We start from the raw sequence: 12980 nt of genomic DNA on the forward strand, positions 1-12980 counted from the left end.
GCTTATTATTCCCTAAGATTTTAAAAATATGGTAAGTAGCTTCCTTAGTAACCACATGGTTCCAGGTTCAGTCCCACTGCGTGGCACCTTGGGCAAGCGTCTTCTACTATAGCCCTCAGGCTGACCAAAGCCTTGTGAGTGGATTTGGTAGATAGAAACTGAAAGAAGCCCATCGTATATATATATATATATATGCATGTGTGTGTATATGTTTCTGTATTTATGTATTTATATATATATATATATATCATCCTCATCATCATTTAACGCCTGTTTTCCATGCTAGCATGGGTCGGATGGTTCGACCGGGGTCTGGCAAGCCAGGAGGCTGCACCAGGCTCCAGTCTGATCTGGCAGTGTTTCTACAGCTGGATGCCCTTCCTAACACCAACCTCTCCATGAGTGTAGTGCGCGCTTTTTACGTGCCAAGGGAGGCTGGAAATGGCCTCGATCGGTTGGTATTTTTTGCGCGCCACCGGTATGGAAGCCAGTCAAGGTGGCGCTGACACTGACCACATATGGATGGTGCTTTTTACGTGCCAGGGGAGGCTGGCAACATCCACGATCGGTTGGTGCTTTTTACGTGCCACCAACACAGAAGCCAATCAAGGCAGCGCTGGCATCAGCCACATATGGATGGTGCATTTTTTCTACGTGCCACTGGCCACAAGTGCCAGGGTAGGCTGGCAATGGCCATGATCGGTTGGTGCCTTTTACGTGCCACTGGCACAGAAGCCAGTCAAGGCGGCGCTGGCATTGGCCACGTACGGATGGTGCATTTTACGTGCCACCAGCATAGGTATCGCAACTACAATTTCCATTTGATTTTTTGATGCTGATGTACTTGACTCAATAGGTCTCCTCAAGCACAGCAGGTCGCCCTATGATCCAAGGTAAGTACAGCAGGCCGTCCTGCGATCCAAGGCACTTTGGATGGGCTGGGGCTTCTATGTGAAGCTGGTGCAGGAAACAGCCATGAACTCACATTATTTATCAGGTCTTTGCAGTCACAGCATATCTCTAGAGGTCTCGGTCTTCTGTCATTGTCTCTGTATATGTATTTATATATATATATATGCATGTAGAGAGAGAGAAATAAATATAAAGGTTTTATTAATCTTTCTGCATTTTCAGAAGGTTCCTAGTTTCTCTCTTTTTACCTTCTTTGATATTACAATACTTGAAGCAAACTATGTCTACTTTCCTTGTTCATATGGGTTGGCTAGGATCAAAATGTAAACATTTTCATAAAAAGCCAATATTTTTCAGTTTCTCATGATGTTTGTTCTCCACTAAATTAGACAGGATTCCTTTGTCCCTCTCACCATCAAAAATGCAGAAATTAAATGGAGGAACAGATGCCAAAGAAGATGAAGAAATGTCTAGCACTCAATAATAACTGAAACAACTATAAATAATGTTATCTATGTCTCTTTATTGGTTGATTATTGATAAATTCATAATATTTATGAGGAATCAAATTATATAAAATTTTTTACTTCAAAGACATATTTTGTATCAAGAATACATGAAGTTGGAAAATATTCAAGTGGATTTCTCTTTGATAGGTTTTAGATACTTCAAGCAGAAAAAGCCATAGACAAACACCAATATGAACCAAGAGATTGTGTCAAGCAGATTCAGATTGTATCTCCTGGTAAAAAGAAGCAAAAAGAAAATTAATTAATAAATATATCACCACAACCACCACCATCATCGTTATCATTTAATGTCTGTTTTCCATGCTGGCATAGGTTGAATAATCTGACAGGAACTGGTAAGCCACAGGATTGTGCTGGGCACTGTTGTCTGTTTTGGTATGGTTTCTATGGTTGGATACCATCCCTAATGCCAACCACTTTACAGAGTACCCCGGGTGCTTTATACATTGCATCAGCAGGGTCACCAAGTAACTTGAAAAACAAAGACCCTTCGACTGGGAGAGGGGAGTAGTGTTGAGGGAGGTGGCTTTGTGCCAGTTAATGAGAAAGTTAAGGTAAATTAGAGAAATAAGTATAGGTGCCTTGCTGTTAAGAAAGTACATGGCCAATCCAGTTGAAAAAGAGAAAACACAGTGGTGCAAAGGTGTTAGGGTATACCCTCAAGTTACAGGAAGGTGAATATAAGGGAAGTGGTACAAAGGATTGGTTAGGGTGAATAGGTAGGGAAGTTTGTGGGGAAAAGGGAGTGACAGGAATAAGGTCAGAGGTACATGGGAGTAGGAATGGTGGGAGACAGAGGTAATGGAAACTGTGATTGGAAATCCTTCATTTCTTTCTAGCTATCATATGCCCCTTGTGTTCTCAGCCCACATTTTACTACCATGTAGCATTGCTGATCATACACAAGTGTCATACAATCTATCTTTTACTCTGAGAGAGAGGCCTTTTGTCACCAACAGAGATAATAACTCTCTGAACTTTTCCAGCTGGTTCTTACTTGTAAAGGTCCTAATGGGCATTCAAGGAAATCTATTTCCCATGAGTTCTTATTGAGTATTGCTCCTGCACAACTGCCACACACAATATCTACTTTCTCTGTTAATCTTATTTCATTTCATCTCTTATGTGTCCAGTTTGCACTGGGTTCATTATATGGAATTTCTACCAACAACTTTTCTACATATCAAACAGGGCCAATTTATTAAGGGATTAGTGGTTTATCTGTTTCCCTGCTTATTAGAACTTCGGTTTTTGCTGAATTAACTTTAAAACCCTTTGATTTCAGGTTTTGCTTCCACACCTGGAATTTTTAATACAGCTTCAGAACAACTAGTCATAAACTCTGCTATTATGACCTAGTAGACTATGATAAAACATGACAATATCTCCAGTGCTAGTGCCATGCTAAAATACACTCAGTACACTCTGTAAAGTAACTGGTGTTGGAAAGGGGATCTGGCCATAGAAACCATGCCTAAATGAAATGTACAAGGGAAATGGGATTCACCAACCCATCTAATAGGGCAGTATCTCTAAATAAGGGTTGACTGAAACTGTAACAACCTGTGTGTGTGTTCATTCTCTTCTGTTTTTAATTATCTAAATTCTTCCTTTGAGGAAGGAGCTGGTTTGAAACAAAGATACAAAGTTCTATCATTGGAATATAAATAACAAAAACGATGTCTCATTTTAATCTTGAGAAAAGCCTTGCATATTTTCACTGTTCCACTTATAGATTGTATTTGTAATGTATGAGTTAGTTGATTGCTTTCTTTTTCCGAAAACCCTAGCTTATCCACATAGTCATTTAGGTTATTTACTTACAAAACAAAGTGTACCAATTATAATAATTAATATTGGTATAAATTTATAATTTGGATGTAGAAGCTGGAGGTCTCAAAGCTGTTGTACATAGTTATCCTCTTTCTCTTTGACTTTCAAAGAGATAGTCACATCTGCAGGACAGTTGACCTCTATAATGGTATATATTTTCTTGTTTGTTCCAAACAACAATATCTGGTCCATTATGCTTTTACTTGACAAATGTTTTGATAAGAATGTTCCACCAGTATTCACTGTGTTGATGCTTGTATATGTATTCAATAACAAGCATTCCAGTGTATGCATGTGTGTGTGTGTGTGTGTGTGTGTGTGTGTGTGTGTGCATGCATGCCTCAACCTTCTGATGAAAAATACCCATGTGTTACATAGTTACAAGTATATATCCACTTCGATACAGTTATAGAAATGCGACAATTTGAAAGGAACGAAAATCTATGTCATGAATAACTTTAAAATTTAACAGTAATAAACATTTGTTGGAATTTCTAAAGAACATTGTTGTCTCATTTAATATTAAATATAAACTGAAAGCTATTATTTCTGTTGATAATAAGAGCTCTTTCTACGCTATGCCTTGTAAAGGGTAAATAGGATTCCTGGCAAGGGTGGGGCTATGGTCCATTTGGACCAATCGAAAGCATTTGATAGGGTAGACATTCAGTGTCTGGTGGCGGTCCTCGCGGCAGCTGGCTTCAGCCCGACCTTCCACGGATGGATCAACGGTTTATACAGCAACATCAAATCAGTAGTTTGGGTGAACGGTTTCTTTTCGGAGCCATTCCTCATTGAACGTTTGGTATGTCAAGGGTGTCCTCTCTCCCCACTTCTCTACGTTTTGGCCCTCGAGCCGTTGCTGAGGAGGTTGGAAACTATGAGAGGCACTCCGCAAGATCTAGGGTGCAGAAAGTCGGTGTATGTGGATGGCATCACCCTCATCGTATGCCGGGCCGAGCACCTACAGTGAGTGGGTGAGGCCTTAAGGGATTACGAAGCAGTGGCAGGAGCGAAAGTCAACCGGGATAAATCGGTCGGCTTGCAACTTGGCACCTGGAGGAGCAAGTCGATGCCTTCCGACAGCATCGTAGGATGTTACACGGAAGGGCCGGTGAAAATGCTTGGAATCTGGTTAGGTCCAGATCTCCAGATAGAGAAGAATTGGACTGAGGTGGTGCGAAAGGTAGCTCTCCTAACTCAGACCTGGTCTGAGCGGAAGCTGTCCTTGAAAGGGAGGGCGGAGGTTGCAGAGGTGTTTATCGCCTCTGTAATCACTTACCGCCTGACCGCCGTGCCTTGCCCTGATTCGTGGCTGAACAAGCTGGAACACATGCTCTTTTGCTTTTTGTGGAGGAGCAGCAGACCTCTTGTAAGGCACTCTATCTGCTGCCAAAAGCCACTGAAGCGTGGGTTAGGGATGCCGTGGCTAAAAATGCACAGACATGCGCTCAGGTTTAGGCACCTCTGGCTTTACCTGGAAGGTGAGCAGGTGTGGTCTCCGTTCGTCAAGCTATTATTTCCACAGTTCACATAGTTTACCAAATTGAACCCATGGATCAAGTGTAGACCGAGGTTGGGCGTGTGGCATGCAGAGTGCCATCAGACACTTGTGCTTCTCTCCCAGTCGGGCAACGCCGGTGGCGGGGTACTACCTCGTTCTTCTATAGAGGGTTAGTAGAGTTTAAGTGTGACGACGTTCTGGGAGAAACCCTAGGCTTTGATGAAGATCAACTGGCCAGCCTGTTCCAAAGAACATTCGGGCCGGGGCCTATGGATAATGACCAAAAGTCCCTGGCCTGGCAATGTTACAAAGGAGCCTTACCGGTTCGTGATAAGTTCTTTAGACATGGGTGTGCACCTTCGCTGGTTTGTGCAAAATGTGAACGGGACAGTGAAACTGTCCTGCACATGATTGTCAACACCTGCTGTCGCATTCGAGAAGAGTACAATTGTCGAGTGAATCTGTAATTAAGAATAGGGAGGAGCAAGCCTGTTTTCTCTCGGTAGTTGCTGTGGCAAAAGAGGTAGTATGCAAGACGAGAGTGAAAGGAATTGCAACAAGCATGTTCATCTCCAGTCTCAAGCTAATAGACTTTTTTGTTTTCCACATGAAACGGAAAATAAGGCTAGAGAAGAAATGCCTGTTGCAAAGTGTGTTTTGTAAAAGATGGAAGTCTATAGCAAGTATGTTGTGAGTGAAAGAACCTGTCTAAATGAGAATATAAAAAAGGTGAAAGCAAAGTCTTCAGTGTGAGTATGTGGTTTGTGGGGTCGACCACGTCCTCTGCTTCATTTTCTGTAAATCACTTCTCATTTAATTGTATATATTTCAATTGTTTGTTTATTCATACATTTCGTCTCATTCCCCAATTTTTGTTTGTCTGTCCTCGTATCGCCCCCTCTTTTTCTCAACCTTATGGTGAATAAAGAAATTCTCTCTCTCTCTATCTCTTCCTCTCCCTCTCAGCATGAAATACTGTGTAGCATTATTTCAAAGAGATAGTCTTGAGGCATGGGCCCTGAATGCAGAGAGCATGTAAGTACTAAAGAGGAATGAGATTAGTATGGATTTTGCTAGATTCCATTCTAAACACCTCTGTTATCTGCTATCATTTTTAATGCCTTCTCATATCTACCATTATGCTACACTTACTATAGCCCCCTAATGTATCTCTATTTCACCCTTTCACTGCTCTTACACCTTGCTGATCATTCTGCTACTTTCTGATCTGTACTGTATGGATGTGCATATACAACAAAGTGCTGATGTATTGAGAGAAAAGCTAGGCATAAAAGGAATAAGATGTAGTGTGCAAGAGAGAAGACTGCACTGGTTTGATCATATGATACATATGGGCGAGGATAGCTGCTGATTGCTTAAAGTAGATGGAATTTGTGGAAGTGGTAGACCCATGAAGACATGGGACAAAGGAATGAAGTCGTATTTCAAGATAGGAGATGATTGGTGATTTGCTGTGCTTGAGAAAATCCATTCATCACAATAAAAATGATACCCGAAAACCATTTGGGTTATGCTTGTATATGCAGGGCCCTGAATCATTTTCTTTCTCTGTCCTATCAAATATTTCTCATGATCTTCATTCCCTACCACCTATCACTCTTCTATTTACAGTACCACAGTAATCACCTAAGAGCAGAATAGGCACAGATTACACCCTTCCCATTCAGTTACTTCCCTCATCACCTCCCAAACCACTTTCATTTCTCATTACTCATCTCTGCTCACACTATTTCCTCCAATCACCTCCTTTCTGTGCCTTCAGCCCTGCTCTCTCTCCCCTGCTAGATTCCATTCTTAACACCTCTGTTATCTGCTATCATTTTTAATGTCCTCTTATATCTACCATCATGCTACACTTGCTGATCATTCTGATCTGTACTCCTTCTTGAGCCACTCCTACATCTCTCACCATAGCTCTCTCCATAATAGTATTTCCCATTAACTGCACCTCCACCATTGTTCATCTCTTGCTACATTTACCTCTGCCTTCATGTCTAACCACCTATTACACAAGTTTGTATATTATGGGTAGAAGAATCAGATATCTCACAGTTGTTTCATTGTCTGTCAAAAAATATTTTTTAACAAAAATGCTCAAACTTGAAATATTAGATTCCTTATCTAGTTGTGATATACAAATTTATCCAAATTAATGAGCTTCATTCTATGATCTTTATTGCAGGCAGACCACAGCCACCACAAATACCAAGATCACAAAGATGATCACTATTACTACTGCCACCACCATTGCCATCCCACCATAGTTTCCACCTTGTTTTCTCTGACTCCTTTATCTTTTTATCTTTTACTTGTTTCAATCATTAGACTATGGCCTTGCTGGGGTACCACCTTGAGGAATTTTAGTTGATCTAATTGACCCCAGTACTTATTTACTTTTTAAGCCCGGTACTTATTCCATCAGTCTTTTTTGCTGAACCACCAAGTTATGGGGACATAAACACACCAACACTGGTTGTCAAGTGGTGGGGAGACAAACACAGACTCAAAGAGCCACACACACACACATATATGACAGGCTTCTTTCAGTTTCTGTCTACCAAATCCACTCACAAGGTTTTGGTCGGCCTGAGGCTATAGTAGAAGACACTTGCCCAAGGTGCCACACAGAGGAACTGAACCTGGAACCATGTGGTTGGAAAGCAAGCTCCTTACCACACAACCATGCCATTATTATTTTACTTGTTTCAGTCATTTGACTGCAGCCATGCTGGAGCATCACCTACAGTTGAGCAATTTAACCGCAGGACTTATTCCTTGTAAGCCTAGTACTTATTCTATCAGCCCCTTTTGCCAAACTGCTAAGTTACGGGGATGTAAACACACCAGCATCGGTTGTCAAGTGATGTTGGGGGAACAAACACACACACACACACACACACATATAAGATGGGCTTCTTTCAGTTTCTGTCTACCAAATCCACTCACAAGGCTTTGGTCAGCCCAAGGCTATAGTAGAAGACACTTGCCTAAGGTGCCACACAGTGGAACTGAACCAGGAACCATGTGGTTGGTAAGCAAGCTACTTACAAGACAGCCAATCCTGCACCATTGTTTACCTTTTTAAAAAAATCCTGCAGTCATCAACATACAGAGAAACTGAATCAAGGATATGCACAACAATGTGAAAACAAAGATTTTAGAATTTACTAAGTTTGAACTGAAACCGGAGGTAACAGTCAGTCGGTCATTAACAACCTATTTAGGCAGAACAAATTTAACTTGCCTTACTACTGCATAAAGCACAATCATACCTGCAACAAGGTCGGACGTTAACCTATTTAGGCAGAACAAATTTAACTTGCTACTATTTTAAGAAAAGGATTCATATAATAATACTCTGCTTTTCTACTTAGATTCTAAAGAGAGAAGCCTGATTAATCATATTATCTAAATCTATAGTATCATTTTCAATCAATTGTTGCCATATAATATTTGATAGAAACCCAATAATAAAGGCATTTTGGATATTTATTAGTTTTAGAATATTATTAACTACATTCTTCTAAGAACCAGAAGAAATGGTCTAATACTTCACTATTCTTAAACAGACAAACATTCAGAGATTTTAGGATACTTGGTGACTTCTATGTTTGTTGTGTATTATATATGTATTAATAGATTTTAGGATTGTGTAATTATCTACAGTAGGAACTTCAGGAGAAGTCCAGAGAGCAGAAAATGCCATTATATATGGCCTTCATTGATCTAACAAAGGCCTTTGACTCGGTAAGCAGAACAGGCCTCTTCATCCTGCTCCAAAATATCGGATGTCCACCAAAGCTGCTGAGGATCATCAAGTCTTTCCATGATGATATGCAAGGCACCATACAGCACAATGGTTCAACATCAGCCGCCTTCCAAATAAAAAACGGGGTAATGCAAGGTTGTGTCCTCACTCCTACATTATTTGGCATCTTCTCGCTCTTACTCTCACATGCCTTTCAGACATCAGATGATGGAGTGTTTCTGCACATTAGAAGTGACAGGAAACTGTTCAATCTCTCGCACCTGCGTGCCAAGACCAAAATCAGAAACGTCCTGATCAAGGAGATGCTATTTGCTGATGATGCCGCTCTGGTATCACACACAGAAGAAGCCCTCCAAAGGCTCATTAACTGTTTTGAGCAAGCGTGTAACGACTTTGGCTTAGCTATCAGCCTTAAGAAGACCAACATCATGGGTCAGGCTACATCGGACATCCCAAACATACATATTGGAGACCACAGATTACAAGAGGTGGAGAAGTTTACCTATCTTGGCTCTACCGTCACCTACAACCTATCCGTTGACGCTGAGCTCAATATATGCATTGGCAAGGCAGCAGCTGCGATGGCCCAACTCTCCAAACGGGCATGGGACAACAATAAGCTGACCAAGACCACGAAAATGAAGATCTACCAGGCATGTGTACTTAGCACTCTACTGTATGGAAGTGAGACTTGGACGCTATACACACGCCAAGAGCGTTGCCTAAACATCTTTCACCTGCGCTGCCTCCGGAAAATCCTCCGCATCAAATGGCAGAATCATGTCCCCAACAAAGATGTCCTCAAGCAAGCAGGAATACCAAACATGTTTGCACTCCTCACACAAAGACGTATGAGATGGCTTGGACATGTTAGCCATATGAAAGATGGCAGAATCCCCAAGGACATACTCTACGGAGAGCTTGCTAGGGGTACTAGGTCTGTGGGTAGATCGTTCTTACGTTACAAGGATGTTTGCAAAAGGGACATGAAGGCCTGCAACATCAATATTAGCGATTGGGAAGCAGTTGCCGGCAACTGTGGAGATTGGCGACGTACCGTAAAAGAAGGAATACAAAGAAATGACAGGGAGAGAGAGGAGAAATGGAAAGACAAGAAAAGACGTCAACAAGAAACTATGGCATTACAACCAGCCAGGAACAGTCTTCGCTACATTTGCGGTACCTGCCAGAGGGAGTGTTTGTCCAGGATAGGACTACACAGTCACAGCAGGAAATGTATCAGGACATGAAATGTAAAAGCCAGACTAGACTATTTTATGCGCAACTCCATTGTCTCCCGAGACAAAAAGGATGCCAACAACAATATATGTATTAATAGATTTTAGGATTGTGTAATTGTCTACAGTAGGAAGCCCTTCCTTTGACAAATGTTTTGAAAATGTATGGAACTAATCAGTTAAAGAAAGTTCTAGATCCGGACAATCCTTCAGTGAGTGCAACAAAAAAAAAAAAGGAAAAACTATAAAAACATGTTTTGATGTATTTTATAATGATATCCTTGAACAAAATTAGAACACCAGGTGTGACATTTTTTATATAACTGTAACTGGCTTCAGTTATGTAAACAATAATTATGAATAAAAAAACAAGGTGTACTTGTTTATTTAATCTTAAAAATGGAAATAAAATTACATGCTTAAAATAGTGTGATAAAACATTTTAACAGTGAATAATATAACAGCTTCATTGTTATCTTTGTGGAAAGGTTTCTAAGTGTGTTTTTATTACAAGGAAAAATTTGGATGATGACATAGCTGTGTGATTTAGAAGTTCCCTTTACAACATCATAGTTTTGTGGGTGTAATGCCACCATTGGTACTTTGGGCAAATGTCTTCTACAACAACTGTGATTCAACCAAAAATTTGAGAGTGAAATTTGATAGAAATGGTGTAAAAGCCTATTCAAGGGATCATTTCTGGTTTTAGGTGGTAGACTTAATCTGTTTCCTAGTTAAACATCTTTACCTGACTCTTGCTGAAGATTTTAGAAGGGGGCTACTCTGATGGGAGCATTTGAACCAGGTCACTAATGCAAGGAATATTTTCTTCCTCCCGCCTACTAGTAATGGAAGCCTTAAAGAGGTACACTGCTACTCTATGCCTGACTGAACCATTAAAAATAGCAAACTAATGAATACAATAATTGGATCAAAAATCTAAAAGCTATTAACATGCCAAAGAGACAATTCATGTAGTGGAAGCATTCTTCCTCACCTAATCCAAAGAAGGTCAAAGTTGTTTCATCTGCAGGGAAGGTGATGACCTCAGTTTTGTGGGATAGAAAAGACATTGTGTTTGTTATTGCCTATCTTCAAAAGTGCCATACTATCGATGGAGAATACTATGCCAACTTGCTGAGGCAGTTACAAATGGCTATCAAGACCAAACACCTAGGGAAACTTATGACAGGAGTCTTGTTTCATCAGGACATTGATCTGGCACACAAATCCTTGCTTTCAATGGCTGATGTGTGTGACAGTGGCTTTGAACCGATTGTTTAGCCTCTTAGCCTCTCTCTTGTCCTGATTTGGCTCCTTCTGATTATCATCTGTTCATCAACATGTAAAAAACACTTGGATGGGAACCAGTATTACAGTAATGATGTCATATCTGTTGTTGATGACTGTTTTGGTCAAGTGGATGAAAGTTTCTTCACCAATGGTATCCAAGCACTGCAAAACTGATGGAAGAAGTGTGTTCACTGTAAGGGAGACTATGTTGTAAAATAAACCTTCTTCGGTTGCATTCCATGAAAGTATCTTGGTCAGCCTATGAACTTTTCAGCCGACACTTGTATAGTATGTGTAGTGTGATGGATGAAGAGGACAACAGAAGGAGAAGCAACGGGAGAAAGAAATACAAAAAGGCCTCACCTCGGTGAAGATCAGAGGTCTCTTACGAATTCGACACGTCCTGTCGCTTCCTTGTCTATGCTCAAACTGCCCGCTTCGTCGATGACCACACATGCGTCCTGTTTGACTGCTTCCGCTTCCTGCCACACATGCACCCTGCAGTCTTCCACTGGCCCCTGCAAACCCTACTTCCACCCACCTCATCTGTCATCCTCTCCACCAGCACCACAAGCTCATCACGTCCCATAACACCGACTGCCAACACCACAGTATATATGGAAAGAGTCAAATGCCATATTGGCTTCATAAGGAAGGTGATAAAGAAGATTTAAAAAACTATCACCTCATATGCCTCGTTTCACTTCTATAAGCTGCTTACAAAGGTCATAGTCACCAGATTATTGAAACACCTTGACAACTAACAGCCTAGAGAGCAAGCAGGTTTCCATAAGAACTACAGTATGATAGATCACATATTCACTCAAACACAGCTCATAGAACAAGTGAACAAATACAAGCTTTCTCTATGTGTAACTTTTGTTGATTACAAAAAAGGCCTTCGATAACATCAAGATGAATGTAGTGTTGAAATCTCTGGAAACACAAGGTGTCAAACTACTCAGAAATGTGAACTCTGGATGCACCACAGATATAGCTCTGCTGTCACCATCAGTAAGGGTCCCAATTGAAAAGGGTGTCAAACAAGGCCAAATTGAGATGGAAAGTGATGAAACTGAGGAAGTCTACTTAGGTTTCACAGTAAATATGCAGTGAAAACAGATTTCATACAGAAACAGGTCATTAAAGATGTGATAAAATCTTTCTTTGTCTTCTTATTTGGATTACACACACACACATATATACATACATGTATACGCAGACACACAGATACACATATATATATATATATATGATTTTGTTGAGGCAACTGAAATCAAAATCAAATTCGATGACTGGCATCCGTGCTAGCGGGGTGTAAAGAGCACCAAAAGAGCACCATACGAGCGTGATCGTTGACAGAGCGGCTAACCAGCTTCTGTGCCAGTGGCACATAAAAGGGCACCATTCGAGTGTGAATAAACGGTCATCTAAATTATGCAAAAATGAAAATAACACTGACATCTCATTTTAACATATATTTACCAAAATTACATAAAAATATCTTCAACCACGGCTTCCAGATGACTTCAGAATTGACTGCAACTTTTCTGGACAGTCTCCTTGTTTAAGTTAGTGAATGCTGCCATAATCCTTGCCTTCAATTCATCTTTGGTGTTACAAGGAGTTTTGTTGGTCTCTCATTCAACTGCACCCCATGCATAATAATTAAGGGGTTTGCACCCCATGCATAATAATCAAGATGTTAGGGGTGATGTGGTCACAGAAATTGTCTTGACAGCCATGACCGGGTTCTCCTGCTTGTGTGGCATGGTACAGAGTCCTGTTGCCAGACATAGTGTTCCAGCAGCCACCCTCTTGCAGCACTGGATGTAGGCCTCTGTATTGAGACTGAGGCTGTATAGGAAGATGAATGGAAG

The 12980-nt window shown here is 40.8% G+C and overlaps 1 protein-coding gene across 1 annotated transcript in view; it reads right to left on the minus strand.

Annotated features, from left to right (window-relative positions):
- Window positions 1–1415: 1415 nt before the first annotated feature.
- LOC115210288 (transmembrane protein 254) overlaps window positions 1416–12980 on the minus strand; it is a 28184-nt gene continuing 16619 nt past the window's right edge. Inside the window, exon 4 of the mRNA XM_029778795.2 lies at window positions 1416–1654. Coding sequence (XP_029634655.1) covers window positions 1546–1654 — 109 coding nt within the window. The 3' untranslated portion in view covers window positions 1416–1545. The remainder of the gene's footprint in view (window positions 1655–12980) is intronic.

The sequence above is a fragment of the Octopus sinensis genome, linkage group LG4 (genome assembly GCF_006345805.1).
Source record: "Octopus sinensis linkage group LG4, ASM634580v1, whole genome shotgun sequence".
Taxonomy (NCBI): domain Eukaryota; kingdom Metazoa; phylum Mollusca; class Cephalopoda; order Octopoda; family Octopodidae; genus Octopus; species Octopus sinensis.